Source organism: Euprymna scolopes, chromosome 10 (genome assembly GCF_053919585.1).
Source record: "Euprymna scolopes isolate OS-2025 chromosome 10, ASM5391958v1, whole genome shotgun sequence".
NCBI lineage: Eukaryota > Metazoa > Mollusca > Cephalopoda > Sepiida > Sepiolidae > Euprymna > Euprymna scolopes.
Window position 1 is genome coordinate 25,652,654 of NC_136491.1, and position 27,048 is coordinate 25,679,701.

The following is a 27,048-nucleotide window of genomic DNA, read 5'->3' on the forward strand; positions in this document are numbered from 1 at the left end:
TATATATATATATATATATATATATATATTGTATAGGTTGAGTGTATACACACACACACAATATATATATATATATATATATATATATTGTATAGGTTGAGTGTATACACACACACAATATATATATATATATATATTGTATAGGTTGAGTGTATACACACACACAATATATATATATATATATTGTATAGGTTGAGTGTATACACACACACAATATATATATATATTGTATAGGTTGAGTGTATACACACACACAATATATATATATATATTGTATAGGTTGAGTGTATACACACACACACAATATATATATATATATATTGTATAGGTTGAGTGTATACACACACACACAATATATATATATATATATATATTGTATAGGTTGAGTGTATACACACACACACACAATATATATATATATATATTGTAAAGGTTGAGTGTATACACACACAAAATTATATATATATATATATATATGGATTTGTATTCATTTACAAACACTGTCTACTACTCAGATATATTCCTAAATAAAACTATAAAAGAAATAATTTTTTTGTTATTTTTCAGATTGTCGTCGTGGCCAATCACTTGTCGTTTGGGCTATACATGAAGGCAGACAAGCTGCTCGCCAAGTGGACAGAGATTTGAGCGGTAATAGCTTCCTCCCTGGACCTGGAGGTATTCTACTTCCTGATATGACCACAACTTCAGGCCAAAGTATAGCAGTGTCCAGCTAAGATAACCAATGAAAACTCTAGAAAAAAAAAAAAACAAACAACGACGACTATGACTCCTGATAATCTACTTGGATAAATAAGAAAACATGATCCAAACAAAACTTAGTGACCAAAACCAAGAAGAGACAAAAAATATTGTTGTTGCTTGTTAAATAATTATTATAGTTGAAAAAAAGAAAATAGTTGGAAAAAAAAAAAAAAAAGAAAAAGAAAATGACTTGTGCATATGTGAGAGTATGTATATTGTTTAGTTGAAATGTGTTTAATTGTTGACAAAAAAAATTGGAAATAAGTTTCTTTTTTATATATATATATATTGTAAAAGAAAAGAAAGATATAATAAAAAGAGGAATAATTGGGTTTTATGACAAGAAATTTGAAGATTTCAGATGAAAAACGCGTTAAAAAAAAAACAATTTTAAATCTAAAATTCAACAGTAAAAATAAACAAAGGCAAGAACATAAAGGCAGTTATTAAAATAATTTCAAGCTGTGAAAAGAGGAGTGAAATGCAAAACTAATAAATGGTAATTCGATAATTTTGAAAATGGCATTTATTGCATTTTAATTAACCAGAAAAAATATTAACAAAAAAAGTCAACTTTCTAACCTCATAAACTACTTTTTTTTTTTTTTTTGACAAATTCATTGCAATCATTTTTTTTTTTTTTTACTCGCTTTAAAATATTTTAAAGAAGTTTTATGCATAATGTGTGCATTTATATATAATAAAATATACGGCACTAGTGCACTTTAGCTAACCGAAAGTATTTTATTTTTATTTTTGGAAGAGTTATACTAGCGGAAAAGACGATACAATCTAAATTTAATCATTTTTTGTTTGTTTGTTTTAAACCAAAATTTTATCAACCATTACTAACAGGAAGATTTATTGAATTAATTTAAATGTTACTATTGCTATATAAGCAACGATATTTGAAATTATTTTTTAATTTACTAAAATGTAAGGTCCTATTTTAATATAATGCACAGACATGGAGTTAAGAATATAATATAAAAAGTACATTGCACCCATTTGATAAATTTAAGAAAATATAATTATTTTGATATAAAATTCAACAGTCAAATTAGGACATTTTAAAATGTTTGCAGTTGTTTTTTCAATAACTTTTAAAATTAATTTTTAAGAAAAAATAATTTTAAGGTTTAAAAGTCTAAGAATCATTAAATTTTAGATTGTCTATTTTTCCAGATTATAATGAAAAATGAATGAAAATAAACAAAATACTTTAGGTTAGCTACAGTGCACTTGCACCAAATATACTTATAGCAAGTAAGCTGCATTTGCCATAGGTATATTTCCATACAACTAAGAACTGATTTCCAGGCACCCGATAACCCACTTTCACCTATTTTATAAGTAGTAAAAATTTCACTAGACCTTATAAGTCACGAGCATGCAAGGAGCTGGACTTAGTTGTTATGGGGTTATTGAGGACATTTTATAGGCAATCTGAAATCGTCCCTATTGTCACAATTCGGCTATCGGAATCTACCATATTATTTCACCAATAAATAGACTAAAAGAGAAGTAGATTTGTAACTCCTAAACTGTCACCCATGTAAGTGCTGGTCAGACTCAACATGACTTGACTTCTGTAATCCAATGAGAACAGACGTTTGAAAGTAATTTGCATGTTACAATAATAAAATTAATGGGAGTTACATATAGAGATTTTTAGATAAACTCGTACAGTAATGATGTTGACTTATATTGGACATTGTTGTCTAACATTTAATTTGACTGAAGCTTGAATTATCTCATTTCTTTCTAAAACGATCGAAACTTCGTTTTTTTTTTTTTTTATTTTTTTTTTATTTTTTTTTTTTAGATCAAATGCTCTACCAATAAAAACTTATCATTGGGTTACAAACAGAAATGAACTATAATAGTTAACAGTGGCCTATAGATTAAATTCTAACCAGAAAGTACGTTATATGCACAGATTTAAAAATCATTTTCAAATTTCTCAGACAAAAATACAAACAGAAATGAACTATAATAGTTAACAGTGGCCTATAGATTAAATTCTAACCAGAAAGTACGTTATATGCACAGATTTAAAAATCATTTTCAAATTTCTCAGACAAGAATACAAACAGAAATGAACTATAATAGTTAACAGTGGCCTATAGATTAAATTCTAGCCAGAAAGTACGTTATATGCACAGATTTAAAAAAATCATTTTCAAATTTCTCAGACAAAAATAAAAAATAAATTTTATGTACGATATTAACAAATGTCTGAGAGCATTATAGTTGTTTTCACAGGAAATTCGAATTTGAAATATTTAAATATTAATCAAACAGCAATTTCTGGGTAGAATTAAAGTTTATATGCAAACGTTGAGTACTGTGTTCAATTTGAGCTTTTAAACCAAAGATATTTCACAGTTATGCATCTAAGAAAGAACCAAGATTTACATTTTAAAGTATATCTTTTAACTTTAGAATTCTTCAGTGTGTGTGTGTAACATTTATTGCTCATAAAACAAGGAATACAAGATAAAGTGAATTATTTTCTTATTCCATAGAGTTTCAAAAATTTGCCCTTTCTTCAGAAAAAAAAATGGTTAGCAAAGGAATTTTACATAGAATGCTATAACCTTGTTGGTTAGCTTAAAAATGGAAAGGTTTGAGTTCGAAAGAAAGTATTGTTTGAAAGATTATATAAAAATATATATACGGATGCAAATAAAAAAGGATATTCAAAATGATGTCCAAGTGTGAAGGTGTAGTTGGGTAACAAAATCCAATCAATGAAGCTGGTGGAAAATTGGTAAATTCTGTAAATCCATTGCTAGTAAGCACATGTGTAGACCGGGAATAAGAATATGCAGATCGTATTAATGTGTGTGTGTATATATATTTCATATATTCAAAGATAAAAACCAATGAATTTAATGTGGTTTATATAAAAGTGCTCAATAATAAATAGACAAACATTTTTTGATATTACAACATGATCATGACAATGTTTTGGTCAATTATTTATTCATCTCTTAAAAGCAACAATCTGACGAGGTTTTAAGAAAGTAGCATGTTCTGACGAGGTTTTTAGTTATTTCTAACTAATTGACTGAAACATTGTCATGATCGTGTAGCGATATTAAAATGATTATGTAAACAAATAAAAAGTGATTATATATCCATGCACACACTATCAAAAAAATCATTTAATCATTTTTTTTGTTGTTTTGTAATCTGTCCATGTGCAAAACAAACGTGATTAGTTGATAAAAGTGGAATATGCAGAAAGTATGCATCGATAAGACAGTAGTTTTTAGAATGTCAATCATTTTTTTTTCGTTGGATACATGTTTTTTATATAAATTAAGAATTATAAATAATGAAAATAATTCAAAACATTTATGTCATGTTTTGTGTCAACTAAGTCACATTTTTTTTTCCTTTTTTTATAATTAGAAACCAAACAATATATAAAAAGGTATTCGATATTAGTTCAGAGAGAATTATTTTTGTTTAAAAAAAATTGTTTTTTCATTTATTTTATGCAACAGAAACAAATACATTCATCATAGTTAGTTTTATGGAAGTATTAAGTAGTGTATTTTTTTCCATGAAATTTCAAATATTTTTTCTTGTATTATTTATAAAGAAGTAGAAGCTAGATAAAGATTGAACTTTATATATCCAGGTATTGTACCAACTTTACTCATGGAACAAGGTATGAACTAGTTTGATAAAAAAAAAAATAAAAAATAAAAAATAAATGAAGTCTTCAAATCCTCTTTTATTGAATCTTCCTTTTTCTTCATTCACAAAGAAAAAAAATTAAACGAAAAAAAAAAATCCAATTAATTCCGTTTCCAAACAATCAATCTTGTTAGCTAAAAAAATATTTATTTTTTATCAACTTTTTATTTTTCAACTTATTTTTAATGACAAGTGTTTTTTTATTAAACGATTTGCGTTTTAAAAAAATTGAAGAATAAATTTTTACAATAAAGAAAGAAAAAAATATATTTTAGTTTACAAAGCAAAGAAGCAATATTTGATAAAGATATAAAATGTTGATATAAAATTTTAATAAAATATAGTTACACCTTTTCAAGTATTTATTAATTCAGCGTTTATTTTTTGCTTTTCAAAGTTCAGTTTGTATAAAATAGTAATTTCTATGGCTTGGCATAAATTTTTTTTTTTTTTCAAAATATACATATAGTGTTAAATGGTGAAAGAATAGTTCCAGTCCCTGTCACATAAGTCTACATTCGTGTTGACATTAGTAGTCAATGTAATCAAACAGTTTGATTTTTTTTTTTTTTTTTTGTAGGGGAAAGAGAGTAAGTAAAATTAGATTATTCAAAGAAAAATACTTATAAATTAGTTCTCGAATATATCAAATTTTAGTTGTTTTTGTGTTTTTACTCATCGAGTATAGGATCGGGGTTTGTATTACTGTACACACAGATTCGATAAAGTTATCAAAAAACAAATATATAACAAATGTTTGCAAAGACAATATAAGTTACTTTTCTACCTAACTGGATATGTTTTTAGTGTTTTTATTTAATGTAGCATGTTTATTCAGCTCGAAAAATATAGTGTTTACCGAGGTATTGGAAAATTTAAAATGGCTCCCGATTCTCTTTGACACGGTAAGTTTGGAAAAAGGAGTTAAAAATAAAAAAATATTTAAAAAATACTGTTAAAAACCCACCGAATATATATCAGTCTATGTCACAGTAACATATATTGAGCGAGTTTCTAACAGTATTTTGTCTAGTTTTTTTTTTTTTTTTTTTTTTTAAGTCATTTTCCCAAACTTATCGTGTCAAAGAGAGAGTCGGGCGCCATTTTAAATTTTTCGAGCTGAATAAACATGTTACATTAAATAAAAACACTAAAACATATCCAGTTAGGTAGAAAAGTAAATTACCTTGCCTTTGATAACATTTATTTTTTATATATTTTTTTTTTTTGACAACTTTTTTTGAATCTGTGTACATTAATATAAACCCCAGAATCGTTGTTTTGTTTTGTTTTTGTTTTTTTTAATTTCAGACTACTCTTCATCTTTGATTTCAAACAAAACTTTCATACATAACTGGAAAAAAATTAAACAACTAACAAAAAACAATTCCTAAAATTAACATTCAAATTTTTATACAAATAAATTTCGATTTTATGTAAGGATTTTGAATAAACGATCCCAAATTTTTTTCTAAACATTCGTTTAATAATTGAATTTAATGAATGTTACCGAAACATAAAATATTTTTTTATTATTATTTACATTGAATTAATTTTAAACTGATTCAGTTTGAATATAACTAATTTTTACTTTTCTTTCCTCTTTATTTTTACAACTGACTAACCATTTTTAAATCAAAATAATAAAGGGCATATAATTAAAAATAAGCAATATTTGGCTTCAGAAAAAAAGGATATATGTTCTCTAGAATAGGGTTTTTTATACTAATTTAAAAAAAACAATTATCAGAACTCTAGTTTATTTTAAAATCTATTGAAAAGGCAGTGATATTTTTAGAATTATTTTCATATATTTTTTATGCTCATGCAGTTTAAAAAAGATATTTAAAAAAAAAAAAAACAGATAAAGAAAACTATCTGATGTACGTGCTACGAGAAGGCGGCACAGGAGGAGATAACTCCATCTAATTCTTGAAGTTTGCCAAAATTTCACGAGATTTTGAAAACGGAAAGGAAAAGGAATACCTAAAATTATTCAAAACTAAAAATAATCTCATCAAATTTTGGTAAACTTCAATAAAATGGAGTTATCTCCGTTAGCGTCCCACTCTCATAGATGAAAATCAGCAAGATGGCAGTGTCGTGATCGTTTTCAGTAAAATTTAATTTTCCTTTGTAAAAACTACTTGATTAAATTAAGCGATTTTTTTTTTTTGAGAACTTCATTCCATAACGGATACGTCGATCAGAGATTTTTTTTTTTTTAATATCTTTGTTAAACTGCATGAACTTTACTATAAAACTTATAATTAATCCAAGATTTCACAGCCATTTTATTTCGCATTATCAGCATTATAAATATTTTTCCTATTAACAAAGAACGAAAATAATATAAATTGCATAATACTTAGGATTTTTAAGTAGGTTTCTATGGTTTGTAGAAATCTTACTTTTTTGTTGAATCTCTAACAGCATCTTCAAATATCAATTCAAATCAGGAATTTATCAGACCACAATTTTGACTAAGTAAATCCGCTTCTTCTAGCCAACTGCACCGAAAAGAAAATAGCAAGGACAATTATAAGTATTCTAACAGAATTTCACTCAGGTTTTTTTTATGAACTAGCATTTCAGTCGGCGTTGCCCGGGTGTTTGGAGGTATATGTTGAGCAAAAAAAAAAAGCGGTCAATTTTTTTACTTTGACCCTTATTATGACCACTTAACATTTATTGTTTGGGGCTCGAATCAAGTTAAGTTAGATCCATGTCCAAGGAACCTATATCTAAAATTTCAAGTGTTTAGACCCAAAATTGGCGGAAGAGTTTGGTAAAGTTCTCAAAGGTCAAATCGTTGAACTTTGACCCTTTAACAGCCAGATTTCTCGCCGAAAACGGATTACAAAGATTTTCCCAAATCTCAGTACCCTGTATATCAAATTTCGAGTCTTTAGACTAGAAATTTACAGTTATTGCGTAGGGAAATGTGCACACACAGACACGTTCACTTTATATATATATATATATATATATATATATATATATAGAAACTAACTTCGACCTATTCTATAAAATACTTTTCTAGGTTTAAAGATCCTACTTATTTTTGGTTGTTTTCTTAAAATATGTTTCTACTTAGAGTGACATGACAGGAAGATTGGAGCAATACACAGAATTTTTGATTATTTACACTAGAATGTCGAAACTGTTAGCTCTTTGTTGCTATTCAAGAATATCCTGTTTTGTTGACAAGATTTAAAGTATCTTATGGTTACGGGTGCTTGTCTATAACTCCCCCAATCAAACATTTTTATGATGTACATGCCAGTCACCAGTGACAGGAAGAAAATATTATACAAAAAAAAAAAAAAATCGCGCAAGTTGATCAAGTAATTTTATTTTACAATAAAATTAAACTTTATGCCTATGCAAAGATCGACGACCTCGCAACGCTATTTTGAAATTCATCAAATAGCTCTTTAGAAGTAGAGTTTAGAATCAGCCTTGCATATCATTGCAATGCCCACGAATTTCCACTGATCGCTTTAGAATGATTTTATTTATAAAGCTACATAATTTACGAGGTTTTTGGTGTACAATATTTTTTCCGTTACGTGTATGTACAAAACATTTTCTGCATTTTTTCTTGTGGGAGGGAGGTATGGCCTGGCACCTGCTTACCTATTGGATTTAGTGATGATTTCCAGGTCAGATGATAAAAAATAATGATTAGCTACAAAGATATATTGATTAAAAATATCACATTCTTAATTATTCCAGAGGTAATTAAATTTCAATTTAAAGAGTTCGAATGCAAAACACGATAAATCCAAGCTCTTTTAAAAAGAGAAATTAAACATAAAGCAAAGAACAGGCATATCAAAAAGAAATTATGTCGCTATTTCAATATGTAAAACGTGTTTTTAGAGCGTGCTAAAGTGTTGAAATGCAATACTTTTTGTAGTGATAGTTTCGTAATTTTCAAAATGGCGTTTATCACATTTCGCATTCGAACTCTTCTGTTATTTGAAAACAGAAATGTACTTTTCATGGCAGCTTCCCTTGTCTGTATATTTTGATATCTTGCTTTATTTTTCACTTTGTGTAAATTTTGAGAAAATGGTTTGCAAAGTAAGACCCAACACAATATTTTATTCCATGTATACGAAATATTTTGTTGGTTTTTGTTTCCATGAATGTAAAATGTTGAAGAAATGATAATCTGAAGCCAACTTTCATATCGTCAAAATTTGACACAAAATTCTCATCCATATTAACAGGTACCAATAAACGAAAAACAAGACTTTTATCATTTTTTAACAGTTTTTCTCTTATCTAGTTTTTTTATATATCAGAGTGAGATTATATATATATATATATAGTAATTTATAAAATATATATTGCTTTATAAATTACTATGGATTTATAAATTACTAACTAGCTCTACCTACGTATTGAACACTTTTGAAGTAAATACTTAAAGTTTACGCATAAATCTATACTTTCGTATATTAAATTTATGTGAATAAATGAAGTAGTTTATATATATATATATATATATATATATATATATGCCTTGATTTCATCATAAACTCAAAGCAGATAAACAAATGCAATATGAGCACGCGTTAAAGATTGCAGTTACAACAAAATACCGGAAAAAAATCTGCATGGGTACTAAAAACGGTTTTATGTTTGTGTTAAATATTAATAAACGAGGAATTATTTTAGTTAAAACATAATGTGTATTACGCATGTAAACAAGAGAAAAACACTCTTAAAATATGCCAATCTTATACAAAATCGAAACAAGATAACGACTGAATTTGATCTAATGTTGTGCAATTTCACTTAGTCACACATAATGTTGATACATTTCAAGTTAACATGAGTAATACTAACTAGATTTTAACTGTAAATGATTCCTCATTTATTAATAAATAACAAATACACCATTTTTAATACCTATACACAACTTTTTCTTGAATTCTGCTCTAGCCGCGATCTTTAACGTTTACCTATAATACGATAAAATAGTAAAAAAAAAAAAAAAATACATCACAGATAGAAAATACAATAAAAAGGTGGTCAATTGCTTGGATTGTTTTTAATATAACATCGTTATAACTATTATGTTGGTGCAAAGATAATGTCGTTTTTTTGACGTTCAACTTCATGTAAAAAAACATTATTTTTTTGCACCAACCTAATAAAATGTTAAAAGATGTTTCTCTTCCTTTTTTCGCACCAATAGTTTTGTTAACACAACCATAAAGTAAAAAAAATAAAAAAAAATTTTTTAAATAAAATAAAATAAAATGAGAAGGTTAGACGGAAATAATATACATGCAGTAGAGCAACCGGATTTTATTTCATTTCTTCTAATTTCGCCTCTGATTAAATTTTTCTTAGATGATCAATTAAAGAACAAAAATCTTTCTTTGTGCATTTTCCTCAATTTGATGCGTATCTACATCTGTCTATATGTTAGATATGCAAAACACACACACACACATATATATAAGTCGAATTTTTTAAAGTCAGGCTCAAATAGCAATCCGTTTTACATATCTATTTGATTTTGGCTAGCTTTCTTTCTGTTAGTTTTCCCACTATGTTATTGGCGTGAATCTGAACAGTATAGGGAGATGTGTATGGAACAGGAGACTTCGTTTGTTTGGTCACATTGAAAGAATGGATAATAATTCAAATTTCATCGTTTGCAAAAGTATCGTATTTTGATATTAAATAACAGATATAAGTATTGATATGTCGTAAAATGGCAACGTTAAATTTTTTATGATTTTTTTTAACAAAAAAAATCTTTTCATTGCGTGTTAAACTTAGCTAAGCATGGAAGAGAATTTCATTCTAATGAGTTTTACATATATTTGTTTCGGTTTTGTTTTTTTGAGGGGGGGATGGGGTGCGGGTTCTCCAGTATTAACTATTATGGACTTGTACTAATACATATCCAATTAAAGAATTTTGTGCCAAACTTTGTCAAATTTGTTGGCTTCTGTTGATGGCAGCTTTATTCCGATTCAAATATTTTCTTCAAAACATTTTATTTTTGTTGCATCATTTGTCGCGCGTTTGTCAACATGCGTCTTTATTGCTTCCACTAAACATTTTCTCTTTTTTTTTCTCTCTCAGTATAGACACTAAAGAAACTGCTGAGAAAGTGTCATAAAATGTTCACAGCCAAATTATTTAAAAAAAAAAAAAAAAAAAAAAAATTTTCTCGTGTGTTTTTATTAGAATCGGGAAGAAAACTTTTTTCCCGGAATTTAAAAAGCTGTTTTTTTTTTTCCTCTTGCTTCGCATTTAAAACAAAATGATTTCTGTGAAACGAAATTCAAAAAAAGAAAAAAAAAATGATTATTTTTCTTGTTTTAACTTGTTATTCCTGGTTGTTCAGACTAACGATATCTTTGTCTTTTTACATATTTCAGTCTCTAATGTCTGCAGTCAGTTTCAGGTTTAAGTTCGTGTTATTACATCATCCACATCATGCTTGACAAAGATAAAAATTGCCGCCAGATGTGACTTGAATTCAATTAGTTAATACTTGGCGGCCATTTTGTCTTTTAAAATGAATTAAACAAAAATGTTGCTACAAACTGATACAACATCAATGGCAACTATTTCGTTTAATGGGCTCGAATTAAGGTTTAAAATGAATACCATACCACTGGGCATTCACTATTTGGAAAATTCTCTTGTTTGTTTGTTTTTTTTTTGTTTTTGTTTTTGTTTTTGTTTTACTAAATACATATCTCCTACTGACTTTGTAGGAATTTCTAGCAAGCCTAACCAGTCTATTTACAAATCGTTGATTTAAATTACAAACAGAAAATAGAAATATACATATGATTATAATTCAACGGTTCAGAAGACCAGACAAGTGCAAAAAATTGTTTAATAAATATTTATTTATTAAAATTAAATTCAAATGTTCGATCCATAAAAGGGTCTTCAGATAAATTCAGATATTTTTAACAACCGAAGAAATTAGTCTGAACTCCATTATAAACATCGAAGATACTTCACTTCAAATACAGACATTATTTCCTATGATTTTTATTTGAAAATAAAATGGCTGACAAACTTATTTTTCTAATAATAATCTGAAATAATAAAGGCATTTGAATGAAATACACAAATGCCAACCATACCTCATACGAAGGACATGAAAGAGTTCCTGTGACTAGATCTTACGAAATGTCACCAACAATTCTATAGCTTGCTGAGTTCGTCTGTTTAGTGACCAAGCCTAGATTTCTGCATTTATTCTAGATATATCAGCTTTATATAGCATAATCAAGTCAACACATCGGTTCTCTAGCAGTGTCAGAAATCGCCATTAAAAATGCGTGATAAAAACTTGAATAATTCGACCTCCTATCTTTCGAAGCTTATACCTACTAGAAAAATGTAATTCAAACCCTAATTTTTTTTTTTTAATTAAAGGAGCAAGTTTTTTAAAAAATAACAAGCTTAATAGCAAATTATGCAATATTTGTTTTTTTTAATCGGTTTTCTTTAAAAAAGATGTTTCCCAACTGGAATAAAGGGAGACAAACGCCGCCTTTTCTTCAAGTTGAGAACTTCGGTGGCCTTAAGCGCCAGAATTAATCTCCTTTCTTTTGCTGGCTGTAAACAAGTTAGTAAAGATGGACTACCGTAGTTGAAAAATGATTCCATTTCACTTATCAGTTTTTGCAGTTAAAAAAAAAAAAAAAAAAAAACTCTACCGATTTTTATGTCTTTTTTTATTCTCTTAAAGAAATACATGAATTTTTGATTTAATATATTTTATTTCTTCTTTATTGAGTGATTTTTTTAAATATCTAAAAAAAAAAAAAAAAAAAAAAAAAAGAAAAAATATTGAATGAAATAGAAAAAATTGTAATTGTACGAAATTTTCTGAAGAATATAATAAGATTATAAGGTTTCACTTAAAAAAAATTCAACGTGGTTTTAAACAAGATTTTAAACTTTGAACTTTACAGGTAAATTTGCAAATAACTGTTCTTTTTTTTGTTTTAAATTAGCTTATTTTATTTATTGAGTTTTATCTTGTGATATCTAAATTTGAGGTGAGAAAATTAATTATTTTCATTTTAATAGACATTTCAAAATGGGGGGGGGTGAATTTTAAAAGAAACGCTTGTCTAGAATATTATATCCGGTTTATTGGAAAGAGCATAAAATTTCACATTGAACCAAAAAATATCTTAAAAATTAAACCAATAGAAAAATTTTGATAGATTTTTAAAGTTTAAACATTGAAAAACATTTAACTCGTAAAATTCAATTGATTTCATTACGTAAAGAAATGGCTGCATGAACGCGCGCAGGCATTTTGTAAACACTTTTTTGTTTGTTTTTTTAATAAAAAATAATATTTCTATTTTTTAAACAACTTTATTAGTTTATTTTGGAAGTACATTCCATAAAGAAAATAAACCCACTTTAAAAAGAGAAATTATGAGTTTTTTTATATTTTATTCGCAGTTTTGTGTTAGAGGTGTCAAAAATTCCCAAAAACTTCTGATACACCTATCGGCTCTCATATCACTGAAGTTAAGCAATGTTTAAACTGGCCATTATCATTTGGGAAGATAGTAAAACTTCCCTGCAAAAAGTAAGAGAGCTTGGAAGATGCCTTTAATAAGCATCTCGATAAAATATGAAATTCCACACGTGTTGACGAAACGAAACAATCGCCTCATTTGGCAGAAGTTCTGTTACCAAATACAGTTGTAGACATTCGTCTTAACATTATTTAAATCTATTTTTTATATTCTAGGCTATACCTATATAGTCACTGCTAGTGTAGAATTATGAGAGTAGAAGTAGAGAGGTGTGTAACAATTATGGATTACATCGGCCATCCATGTCTAGAAAAGACAGGTTTCTGTAAATGCTTCTGAGGAAAAATTTCCAAGACAAGATTAAAAGGAAAGACTAAAATGATTTAGAATATTTAATTTTCCAAAACAATGAAATATTTGAAAATTGTAATTGTATTTAATAATTTAAAAAATGTGAATCAATTATATATATATATACATATAAGAGGTATATGTGGTAAAAAAAAAAAAACAAGGATAAAGAGTGCTCAATACGTTAGTAGGGCCAAATAATTTTTATTATTACAACCTCAAGCGTATTAACTTAATTCATTACAAATTGTTTCAATATCTCTCCATATCTTCAGATGATTCAAGTTAAAAATTTTAACTTGAATCATCTGACGATGTGGACGGATAATTTTCATCCTGTCTATTGAAACAATTTGTAATGAATTAAGTTAATGCGCTTGAGATTGTAAAAATAAAAAAAAGACATTTATTTAAATATAATATGTAGAGGGCAGTACAATGCAAAGGTGCAGTGGGAAGACGCAAACTAAAGCAGATGAAGAATAGTTTTATTAATACAACTACAAATGCATGTGTATATATTTACATATTTCATACACACTACTACATTCACCTCATAATATATATATATATATATATATTAAAATATAATTTATAAAATATAATTATCCACTCATATATATATATATATATATAGCGCCAAAACTATATGTTTGGCCCATTAAGCACAATGCTACTCACTGACAGACTCACCAAGCCATAATTTTATAAACAAAAATACAAAATGAAATAGACACCAGGAATCTTTTTTGTTTGTTTGTTTTGTTTTTTTTTCCTTCATCCTATAATATTTAAACTTTGTTATTCATTATTCTTTGCTATGTTAATTGGTTAACATTTTTTGTCGAGTTTTTACCTTGCAATGAATTTTTTTTTTTTGCCAGTGGATATGTTTGCAGAAGTTATATTTTTATCATTCATTTTTCACACAAAGATTTTTTCTCTCCCTCTATCTTTTTGACTTCTCTCCTTTCAGCATCTCACACTATTCCTCTTTTCTTTTTTACACTTTTCTATCCTCCATTTTTTTTTCTTCCGTATCCTACTTTTTTCTTTCCCTCTCAAAAGTTCTGTTTCTGAGCCTTCCTTAATTTATCATACCCAACCCTTCCCCATGCCTGGCTTTTGCAGAAATCTGGTTCCAGATCTTTCGTAGACAAAAAAAAAAAAAAAAAAAAAAAATCACCAAAAGCCTGCCTTAAGTCTTAACCTTCCATGTGTAAATCTTCATCTACTTTAAAAACTAATTTAATAGAAAACAAAATTATTTTTCAATATACATTTAAAAAAATGTTTTATTTACAGAATTTTTTTTTTTTTTAATTTTTTTTTAATTTTCTCAACTTATTCAAGTATTCAAGCAATGAAAGTTCTGACTTTTTTTTTTATTTATTTATTTATTTTTTACAGTCAGGGTTCGATTCACTGCTCAAACAAAAATAAATTTTCTTCGGAGATTTCAACTAATGGGATATTACAGACAAAACATCTGTATATTTCACACATGAAATAATGGATAAGCATGCAAACAAATAAAAATGATAACAGACATCTCTAAAGCCAACCAATATTTTTGTCGATTCAAATCTTGTTAGTGTAGAATAACTTTATTGAAAAAAAAAATGAATTCAAATAATCAAGGATCATTTAAATCCGCCAAAATATCGTTTGCCTTTAGAGAGGATTCTATATCAATATTTTACTTTTTTATCCAATATTCCACCTTTTCAAATATTCCATCTGTATATGTATAAAGTTGAGCCATTTATCACACCGACACTTAGATTAAAAGGCCACCTTTTTATTCAGGATAGAAGAAAAACAGTTTTCTAATAAGTCATGTTTTTGTAATCGACGACCGAAGGTTAACTAATTTGCATATGAGTTTGAAAAACAACTCATTAATTAACTATTCAGGGTGTTTTTTTTGGGTTTTTTTTGGTTTTTTCTTTGTTGTTGATAATCAGTTTCCGCTGTTCTATTTAGGAATATTTTTGATATTGTCGATAAATGCTTAACATTTTAAGTGAAAAAAAAAAGGATCTTTCAGCTCAATTTATTTCTGATGCTTGGGAATCTTAGTTTCCTCAACTCGTTTTTTTATTTTTAGCAATCCAGAGACTCCATGCCTTATCGGTGCCCAAAATTAAACTAAAATTCCACGAGCAGAACTTCTTATCTAGAGCTGTACGTCCGTGGAACACAATACCATCTGTTTGATTCCCGGCTGACTATAATATGGTCGTCTTCAAGTCTAATGTGAATAAATTCATATTGAGTCGTCAATTTAGGAAACCTTACCCTACCCAAGTTTCCACCATGACTGATATTGTCTCACCACCTACCTATCACTTAACCCTCAATCTTGAGTGGCCTCCAGGCCTTGATAAGTGGTGACATAAAAATATATATAATATAAATGCAGACCCCACAGAATTGTACAATCTTTGAACAGAACATAATATTAGGTTGGTGCAAAAATAATGTTTTTTGACGTTCAACTCATAAATAAAAAAAAAACAATATCTTTGAATCAACCTAATACAAAGCCAAGAAAGTGTACTTTGAACTTTCACGTTTGATACACAGTGACATCAGATGAATATTTTTAATTCTATTTTTGCATCACGTCTTTAATGATCAGGTTATCCAATCTTTAAGAAAAAAATGGGGTGGAGGGTGATAACGTACGTATGAACATAGACTGCCTTAACGTATTATTATAAATTTATTCAAGTACGCCTTCTTACACCATTATTTTCTCCCAACGCTTTAATAACTTGGTAATTAAATTTTTAAAGAACCCTTACGTTTTTACTTCTAAAAAAAGAAAAAAGTAGACTCTTCTGTTCTTCAAGTTAGTTTTATTTTTATCATCGTCTTTCAGATTAAGTTTTTTTTAAACTAAGCGAGGAGGGCATGCCGCAATAGGACATGTTACAGGTATTCTAAAATGCTTTTCGCAAGTTGAAAATAATGTAAAAACGTATTCCTTTTATGTTTGATTAGACCGGATACACGTTTTTAGAAATCTGCCTGAATAAAATTCAACGTTAGTTGGAAGTTCGAAAAAAAAAAAAAATAAATAAATAAATAAAAACAAAATAAAATTTAAAAAAAAATAAATAAAATCAATAAAAAATAAAAGAAAAGAAAAAGAAAACCAATACAGAAAAAAATAAATAAAAGAAAAAGAAAACCAAAAAAGAAAATTCCATAATATGACTTTTGGAAAAATTAGTTTTTCTTTTATCTCAACATTTCAGCTTGCAAAATTCAATTCAGGTTCGTTTATTTTATAGCATATCAATCCTTTCGAACTATTTTATGCCAAATCCAGTAATTTTGAGAGAAAAAAAAAAATTTTAACGACAAGCTCTTTATTACTTCAAATAAAAAAAAAAAAAAAAGTTCCTTTTGTTTTGTAGAGGAAAACTGTTTTTGGTTTTGCAAAAGATGATAGTTTTTCTAAGAGAAAACAAAAAAAAAAATAATATCAAGGTTTGGTGCAGTTTAGGTCAGGAAGTCAGTACCTTCATCAACCTCATCTGGTAGCACCAACTTAACTCCAGTGACACATTATTTCCCAGAATGCCTTGCAAAATATTTCATTTTCTCCTCCTTTGGCAGCTGAATATTCATTTTATTCTTACTCATAATGATGGCTAATATATTTTGTTGCATCTAGTATTAACTAGCGATGACTGGCCACTAATTCCCCGAGGCTCACCCTCCATCTCATAGATGTAGATCCTTATGTCTGCTATTCAAGATAAAACATATCACACATTATTCTATTTCATATCAATGCACAGTTGATCCACCCTTAAATCCAAAAAATAAACAAATGCATCCAATCCGATTGTTTTTTTTTTGCTTCGTTTAGAAAGATCATTAGGTTTTACATCTTGGCTTGCTCGTATATTTCAAGATATAAAACGTTAGAAGTTGTCCAAAAGCTTCATTTTGTAAAATGAAGAGAATTTTAATAAAATGCAGTGACATTTCAAACCGATCTAATTCTCAAAACTTTAAAGAGATGCAGATCTAAGATTTGATAATTTACCATAAATTTGATTAACCTATGTGATCTGATGTATGAATTTTCTGAGATCAGTAAACGTTGATGGGTTAGTTTTTTTTTGCTTTTAATAAAATAATCAAAAGTATTTCCGGTATATGTAACATTTTGATGGGGGTTATAGGATTATAAATTTTTACAAAGATAATTATTTCTTTAAATTAAAGATTCTGTATACTTAAAAAGTTTCAATACAATTCTTTCAATTCTTGAAAGTTTGGTTGAAATCGAAGTTAAAAAACAGCAGAACAAGCAATAAATATTACTCAAGTATTTTTTAAAAAACTATCTAAAATGAACTGAAGATTTAATTTAAAATTTAATTGAAATTGAGCCTAAGAGTCTTATCATCATATTTTTATTTTTAACACTAATCAAAAAAATATCAATACTAATCATTTATTTCTATTATTATATAAAAAGAAACTGTGTGCGAGTTCGTTGCCCACTGGCTCCTAAACGGCTATGCCAATGTTTTTTTTAACTTCACACAAATGTACTTTATGTTCCCGGCAGTGTTCTTGGATAGGTTTTGTATCAAAATATCTTCAATAAGTATCAATAATCGAAAAAAATCTGATGAAAGAAGGAACAGGCGATTTTGACTAAAGTTAACACCTTACACAGCCTAACATTACAAATGCATTTGAGAAGTTTTATTACCACATCCACAGAAAGGTCAGACATATAAAAACAGTAGGTTCTTTAATATGATGCGGACACGTTTAAAATTAATGTTTCGGTTTAGAGCACAATTCAACTATGAGACTTGGCTTTTGCTTTTTAAACTTCAATTCAAACCATTATATAAAATAATTTATAAAAAACAGTAGGTTCTGTAGGCTACAGTGTATCGTAGAATGTCACTGTGAGAGTCACGTGAAGCTTCCTCCCGGCGCACTGTTTTCTGCAGTGCAATATAAACAATGTATTGTGGACTAAGTCACAGTGGGGAGGTATGTGAAGCTCCCTCTTGGTTAATTGTGGTGTGCTCCAACTAGCGTAGGCAATTAATCGATTTGATTTTTTAAAAAAAAGGGGGGGGGTAATTTCATGGATTTCGATGACAAAATATGAAAGGCTGAATCATGCGTTAATCCTTTTTCAGTCCAAGGCAATGTTGAGGCTTACCGCATTTGTAGCAAACAATTTCCTGTCCGGAGAAAAAAAAAAATCTAAAAGTCAACCATTTAAGTTTCACAAACACAACAGAACATTTGGCAGTGAGGCTGGAACGTTCTTGTAGAGATGTGAATATTTTTCATTACTGATCTGAAACTCCTTTCCTGATAAAACTAATAGATAGATCTTGCAAAAAAGATAAAGTACTAACAAAAAAACACACACACACACATTAAGACCTCAAACCCAAAATTTCCAAGAACATTTTGAAGATAAATTCAGAAATTTTGACGAATATTCTTAAACGTCTTCGAGATTCAAATGAATACAAACTTTTGAATCGGCACTATGCAAACAAACTATTCAGATGAAATTTTTTTTATCTATAACTTGTTTTTCATTATATTCGATTAAATTAGGAAGAGTAAACTAATCATAACTCGAAGTCGTAATAAAATAAATTATATTATATTATAGCTTAATTCAGATTTTTACATCCCCCCCCCACCCCATGTAAGAAATCTGTACACTTCAAAAAATATTTTGACAATTCCTGAAAGTCGGGTTGGGATCAAATAGAGGCACAGACAATAAGCAATAGGCAAGTATATAGTTTAAAAATTATCTAAGAATGACTTTAAAAACCCTGTAAATCAAGTCTGATATAGCAGTGCCTTAGCGTTATGGCATACAGATTGCTCTGTGAACTAACAGGATTATTATTATTATTATTATTATTATTATTATTAATAAGTGATATGAGCAGAAGTTAGATATGGTACAGAAGAACGACAATGTCCAACTTCTTTAAGACGTGGGCATATAAACTGATAAGATTCTTGAACATTCTGAACTTGGCTTAATCTTCCAAATAAAAAACAAGAGAACTTACTTAATCAATGGTCTGCCCTTTCGATACCAGAGGGCAAAAGAAAGAACATGGAAAAATAAATAAATATTAAGATCTAAAATGGAATTAGTCAAGCAATACAAATGTGAAGAAATCGAGGTGATTCCTGTTGCAATTCGAACTCCTGGAACCACAACGAAAAGCCACCATATATGGCTTAAACAAATTGATAATTACTTTCCAAATTCTGTAAAAGGCTGGTCTGTCAGGAATGGTAAAAATGTTAAGCTATAATTTGAATGTCAAAAGTCAAAGTAATTGACCTGATGGTAAAAAAAAAACATATCCAATTAAAAACATCCAACAGTTGAGACTACTATGAAATATTATTATGGGGAGATTGTTTGGTGAAGATCAATGGTCTTTGCTAGCAATAGGTCAATGGCAAGCGGCTGTTGTGATGAATGTAAATTCATTTGCAAAAGTTATCGAAAGAGGTGGAGAGTACTGGAAATCTGGTGAGATTGTTGTCACTCAGATTCCAGGGAATGCCACCGGTTGTTGTCGGCGAGTAATTTCTGATGACGACTTGTGAGAACTCCTAGCGAGTACAAATATTAATGCACGTTATCACTAAATATAATAAAAATAAATTATAATAAATAATGTACATTTTTATGATCGTCATAATTATGACAATGATAAGTATTATGACAATAAGTATTATAAGTGTAAGTATTGCTTCATAATCCCCTGACAACCGATACGGTTTCTCCTGCATTTCCCCATTTTGTCTGTCCATCGAGTACACAAAGTTAAGGAAAAAAAAATGAGTATTCAAAAGTTGGTGAATCTACATACGGCGTCACTGCTTGATTATTATTCGTCGTTGGTGAAAGCTAATTATGTTCGTTTAGTCTTTTAGGGAATCTTGTGCTTTAGTCGTTAAAGTAGAAAGATTACAAACGTAGAAAGTAGCGAGAGAATATTTGTGAAGTCTAGTTGAAGATCTTGTGTGTATTTTGGAAATAGGAAAAAAAATGTAGAATTTTGTAAATGATTCGGATGTGTATTAGAGAAATTGTGCTGGTGTCAGTATTCCATGTTTGGTGTGTGTCATATTTAGTTTATATGTGAGAAAAGAAGACACAAAAAGACGAGAAAAATTATACTTTCGAATTAACTTCAGACGTTTCTCTCCATTTCAAACTTCTCCAAAACAAATCTATAGCCTAATTAAAAAAAAATAATAATACCATGACCTTTTGCAATTATTTCAAAGTTATTTTTATTTATTTTTTATTTTTTTACAAATAAAATCAGTTTCCATCGTTTATTTCCTTTTTAAGAAAATTTGTAACAATTGCAAATAAATCAGATATTTTCATTAAAAAAATGTATTTAAAACGTGCCAACAAATTAATTACCGACTAAATGTTAAATTTACAAAAAAATAATTTATAAATTTTTTGTTGTTGCTATCTTGAACCTTAATAAAAACGAAAAGCGCTTTGGAGATTTTTCAAAGGAATTTTGCATATAAATAACATTTAAAGCTATATATCTACAGTTAAAATAAAAACAAACTATTACAATTATTAAAACCGTCACTGGCTCAAAGGCCTGTCAATTACGTCAACAAAGCCTTCCTCACGTCACAGCATGTCTAGTGATGTGAATTATGTTTACGAATTAACAAAAAAACAAACAAAAAAAAACAAGTTTGTTTCAATTTCCTCACAAAATTACTTAGAACTAACATTTTATTCAACTACCTACAGTATCTAAATACTAAATATTATTTAATTATTGATTCATTCAACTACCTACACTACCTAAATACTAAAAAATTAAGACGAAAATATCTTTCTCTTAAAAGATGAAATAAAATATTCTAACAAACCTTGAATTGCGAAATTTAAGAATTACATAACATTATAAAACTTCAAAATATAAACGTCCATAAACAAACAATGTAAAACATTTTGCTCTAAAATTCAATGGAAAAAAAACATAGAAGGGATCCCATCTAAATTTAATCAAATTCAAACAAAGGGTTTTGACTTAAAATTCGCCATTGACCTCCATAATAATAAAACACACACACACACACACGCAACAATAAAGTTATCTCGTGGATTTTTCAAAGTCAGACCCAAATAGTAATCCGTCTAAAATTGATATTTGATTTGAACTAGTTTATTTTTTGTTTTCCCATTCCACTGTATTATTGGCAGGAATATATTTTGTTTCGCATTAGTTTCTTTCTGAAAATACTATTCCGGGTAAGGAAACATTTAGAGAAGATACTTTTTTTTCCTTTATTATAATGAGAGAGGTAACAAAGATAGATTTATCTCTAAGAGTAACTTACCTCGAAACTATTTAAAAGTAAGAAAATCACATGGAAGCCATTTACATCAAATAATTTTATCAATAGATATTAATTTTTCTCGAAACGTGTACGACCCATTCATCAAGTGGAATCCAATTCCAATTGAGAGCCCAAGAAACCTAGAGGTATAGAACGTCCAATAATATTATTGAGACAAACATGTTTTCTTTGTACAGCAGTTGCTTCCTCGGTAGTTCTAGGTAAATACTTTGAGAATTTTTATTAAATAGAAATCTATAATTATGCCATTTTTATTTTGGTGCTGTGAATAGAAACTAGTGTAAGATCATATTTGGTAATATATTTTCTATGACTATTCATTCAGTCTCATATGAAGAATATTAAGAAAATGGGGTAGATTTAATTTTCTAATGGAACTCATATTGTTGTGGCTCCTATCATACTAAATTAAGAAACCATAAACTACCTGAAAAATGGTTTGAAGCTAAAATAGAGAAAAACGTTAAGAGTTAATTTTTTCCTTACTTCTATTGTGAGTATTATTTTTTTTGGGGGGGGGGCTGTTTGAATATTTAACGCCCCATCATTAACTCGGCTAGAGATCTTTATCCTAGACCCCTAAATTCAACAGAGATTAGACCATTCCTGTAATGACTCGGTTCCTGTTGATTTTGCGGTGGGAGTAAAGTTCTATGCAGTTCCACCCTCCCAGGCTTTGCCTTCTCTCTTTGAGAAGGGGTTAGTTTATTGCTAATCGCCTGAGGCGCCCTCACACAGGGAATGCCGACGTGGCTGCCCAAGCGGTTTTTGCAGATCAGAGTGCCCCTCCTCTGGGGCGCTGACTTCTCAACCCCACTTTTTGACCCTGGTGTCTAAGTCTTGCAGTGGGAAAGAACTAAACACTCTTTTATTGTGATTATATAATTTAATAAAAAATGTTTCCCCGAGTTTACTTTTTTTAAACACATTTTATTAAGACAATTCTTTCTACTCATTCCAAAACACAATTTTATGGATAATTTTTTTTTTTAAAGTAAACATGGAGCACTAAATTATATATTTTGAGCTTTAATAATATAAACACCATCAAGCTCTTAACAATTTTTGTGTGAAAAAAAAAAAAGGTGATTATATATATATATATATATATATATATATATATATATATACACACACACACACACACACACACAATGTTTGTGTGAAAAAAAGGTGATTATATATACACACACATATACAATTTTTAGAGTGTTCTACGCTTTCTTTATAAAAGCCGATTTAGTCATAGCTATAGTTATAATACTGGGCATATTAGTCCATTATGCCTCCACGTCCGAACAAACCAAACAGACACCTGTTCACTTTATAACTTTTATTCAGAATTTTCTCATGATCCATAAAACTACAAGATTAACCACATTTCATTTTTATTGTTATTAAAGCTCTGTCTGAAAGGATATTCAGCACTTTGTGCGCGCAAAATGTCTTCATTCGGCTCCGTTCCGATTTTGAGAAGTTGATTTCCTAGGTTATATATGTATGTATTAGAATACTATACTTTTTTTTTTTTTTTAATGAGAGAAACATTGAATTTGTTTTGGATAAAATGGAAGGATTATTTTTTTGTTTTTCAAGTTTTTGTTCTGTAATCAAAATTTGTTTGCATTAACTATTTAGTGTTTTATTATTTATTTTTTTTTTATTGAACTATACATAAATGCCTATGTGATTATATATAGGTTTTGTAGTCAAACTTGTGTTTAAAGCTCAATGGATATTAGACAATCCTTGGATTTTAATATGTAATTCCAGGGCGATTATAAATTGAAATTATTTCAGATAAAAGCGCAATATCATATCCAGCAAATTGGTTTTAATGTAAAAAAAAAAAATAATGGACGTTTCTTCCTCAGTGCTATACAATCAAAACATTGGTAGACATTACATAGTCTGGGTATTAATAGAATTGATGAACCTTCAGACCAAAAAAAAAAAAAAAAAAAAAAAAAAAAAAAAAAAACAGTTTCCTGTAATAGACATACTAAAGAAACTTTTCACAATCCTCCATTTTGGATTTTAGGTTGATTCTTCAAATCAAAGATGGCCGATTGTGGAAGTTTCTCTTGGCATGTGTAACGTAGGAAAGTATGATGAAAATTTTGCAACTTTGTCCCCCAAAGCTACATTCTTTGTCCATTTGCAGAAAAAGAGTCAGACGCAACTTTTTTTTTTAAGACATTTCAAGTGGTTCGAGTTGTTTTATGTGTTATTTTATGCCAAACAAAGCTATTAAATAATATTCTCTAGGTATGGTAACTATTCTATCTTCCTAGAATGAATGGCTCCCAGAAATACATTGCATTACTCTTAGAAGAAAAATTTTACAGAGAGGGGTGGCTTTATTACCCTTGCAAAAGAAAAAAAAAAAAAAAATTCTCTCAGAATACTTTGCTCAAAGTAAATTTCACTGAGAATGGGAACATTACTCCCAGGAAACATTATTCTTAGAAGGGAATCAAAAAAAGAGAGAGGGGAGGATATTACTTTCAGAAAAACATTGCACATGCTTAAAGAACCTTTCACAATCCATCATCTTTGATTTTAGGCAGACTTTAAATCAAAGATGACAAAGTGCAGAAGGTTCTTTTAGCATGTGTATCGCAGGAAACTTGGTTTGATGAAAATATTAAAAAGTTTGCTTTACTCATTTAAGATCCAAACTTTGGGCCTTGGTAAAGTGATAACTCACAAGAAAAAAAAATGCTTTGTAATCGTTACCAATAGTTTGATTATATAGCGCCGATGGGGGGGGGTGCTTTTTTTTTTTTAGTTAAAATATTATTTGATACGAGATTTTGTTCTTGTCTGAAACTATTTCAATTGATATATGTATGTATGTGTGTGTGACGCTTCTCTGAATAAGTGCATGGATATATTTGCAGACGCGCACTCTTCAACACGCTGAAATACCTCGTTGTTATAAACTTTCATGAATGTGTCCATTTCATGTCCCTAGAACCATTGTGATAAACCTATTTACTATTTCGACGGCAGCTTGTTTTCCGATTCACACTGTGTCAGTAAAGAAGTCTGGAATGATATTTAAAGAACTGTTATTTAAAAAAAAAAAAAAAAAAAAAAAAAAAAAAAACAGAACTTTTTGTTGCTCCTCCCAGTCTACTGATTAACAGTTGATATATCTGTATATGTGTGTGCCCCTCGGAAAAGCACAAAGATTAATAAAACATTATGAAAAGCAAATTATTCCATTTTTTTTCTACGTCTTTTTATTCAAGCATGTGTAAATGAGTCGTCCTCAACTGATTTATTAGGTTGGCACAAAAACCATATCGTTTTCTCATATGTTACTTTTATATATGATTTCTGAATTAATTAATATATATATATATATATATATATATATATAGCCATGTTATATATCATTTTGAAGCGCGTTTTTCGCTCTATTGAATCGTGTTATTCGTTACCGTTTTCAATCTCTTCATTTTTTTTTTTTTTTTTTTTTTTTTTTTTGCAGTCTTTTTGACAGTATGGACAAAATTCAAATCCGCACGATTTTCTTGTTCCAGTTCAAACTAGGCTGAAAAGCTGCCGAGACAGCTCGTGATATCAATGATGCATTTGACCCAGGAACTACTAATGAATGTGTGGTACAACGGTGGTTCAAGAAATTTCGCAATGGTGACGAGAGCCTCAAAGATGAAGACAGTCACGGCCAGCCGACTGCAGTTGATAAGGAACATTTGAAAGCTTTAATTGAAGCCGGTCCTCGTAAAACCACGCATGAAGTTGCTGTTGAACTCGAGGTCGACCATTCAACAGTCATTCGCCATTCAAAGCAAATAGGGAAGTCAAAATGTTGGATAAATGAGTGCCGCATGAATTGAATGAGGATAAAAATAAATCGACGTTTTGGAGGTGTCTTTTTACGCTTTTTCTACACAACAAAAAACGACTCATTTCTTTTTTTTTCTCTCTCTCTTTTTTTTTTTTTTTTCATTTTTCTTAAACTTTTTCTTCTAGGGGATGGGACATCCAACCAGATGTCTGACATTTACCCCTATTTTAGTGAGTCCAACCAAGAGATCTTTTCAGGATTCTAGCCGTCCCTTTCAGTGCAATCGTTTGTATTTCACTTGCACTTGGTTCACCGGGTATGCTTGCTATGTACTTTTTAAAGTTCTTTTTCATAAGCCCAGTTGCTCCTATGATGACTGGTTGACTGGATTGTGACGTGTGATTAGAAGTGGATCCTCTACAACAACTGGCAATGTTTGGCATAGTGGTTGGATGCCGGAGAAGCTCCCCAACACTTCCTGAGGTCAAAATTGACAAAAAAAAAAAAAAAAAAAAGGTTATGGTGACTGTTTGGTGTTCTGCGGCTGGTCTTATCCATCACAGCTTCTTGAATCTGGGCCAAACGATTACGACGAAGAAGTACTGCCGACAAATTGACGAAATGCACCAGAATCTCCAACGTATGTGTCCGAAATTGATCAATATGAAGGGACCAATTCTCCTCCATGACAACGCTCACCTGCATGTTGCTCAACTGACCCTGCAGAATGTTAACGAATTAGATTACAAGACTGTCTCATTCGCCATATTCACAGACCTTTCGCCTACCGATTATCACTTTTTCAAGCATCGACAACTTCCAGCGCAAAAAATGTTTCAAAAGCTGACATGATGATACCGAATCGCCCTTCAATGACTTCATCGCTTCCAGAACTCCGAATTTCTATGCTAATGAGATGAATAAACTTGTTTCTCGTTAGCAGAAATGTGTCGATTCTAATGGTTCTTATTTTGATTAATAAAGTTTATTATGAAAGAAGTTATGATCTTTTAAAATTGAACGTCAAAAAAAAAAAAAAAAAAAAATTATTTTTGCTCCAACCTAATATGTTAATTCGATTTCCACATTGCCAGATACACTGCAAATGAGGCTCCCAGTACCAAATGCCACATATAGAAAAAACTAGTTGTGTATACTATGTTACACAAAGCATTCTCTACACAGAGCATGGATCGAAGGTATAAAATGCACCTGACAACATGGTCAAAATCCATCATACATCGAGAACCATCACCAACATGACCTCCCACAACACCAAAGCCAGCCTGATCGCAGTCATCAGTCAAGTATTTGCTGAGCTCCCATCAGTGCTTGTGAAAAAGGCATGCCCCTAGTTCGAGACCCATATCAAGGCAATGATTGAGGCTGAAGGCG

At 29.2% G+C, this 27,048-nt stretch overlaps 1 protein-coding gene across 2 annotated transcripts in view; it reads left to right on the top strand.

Moving 5' to 3' along the window:
- The window catches only part of LOC145285867 (uncharacterized), a 510,918-nt gene extending 485,860 nt beyond the window's left edge, over nucleotides 1–25,058 (top strand). For both annotated transcript variants that reach the window (XM_080134312.1, XM_080134311.1), the window contains one exon: nucleotides 568–25,058. In XM_080134312.1, the coding sequence (XP_079990438.1) occupies nucleotides 568–737 (170 nt within the window). In that variant the 3' untranslated portion in view covers nucleotides 738–25,058. The remainder of the gene's footprint in view (nucleotides 1–567) is intronic.
- Nucleotides 25,059–27,048: the final 1,990 nt, after the last annotated feature.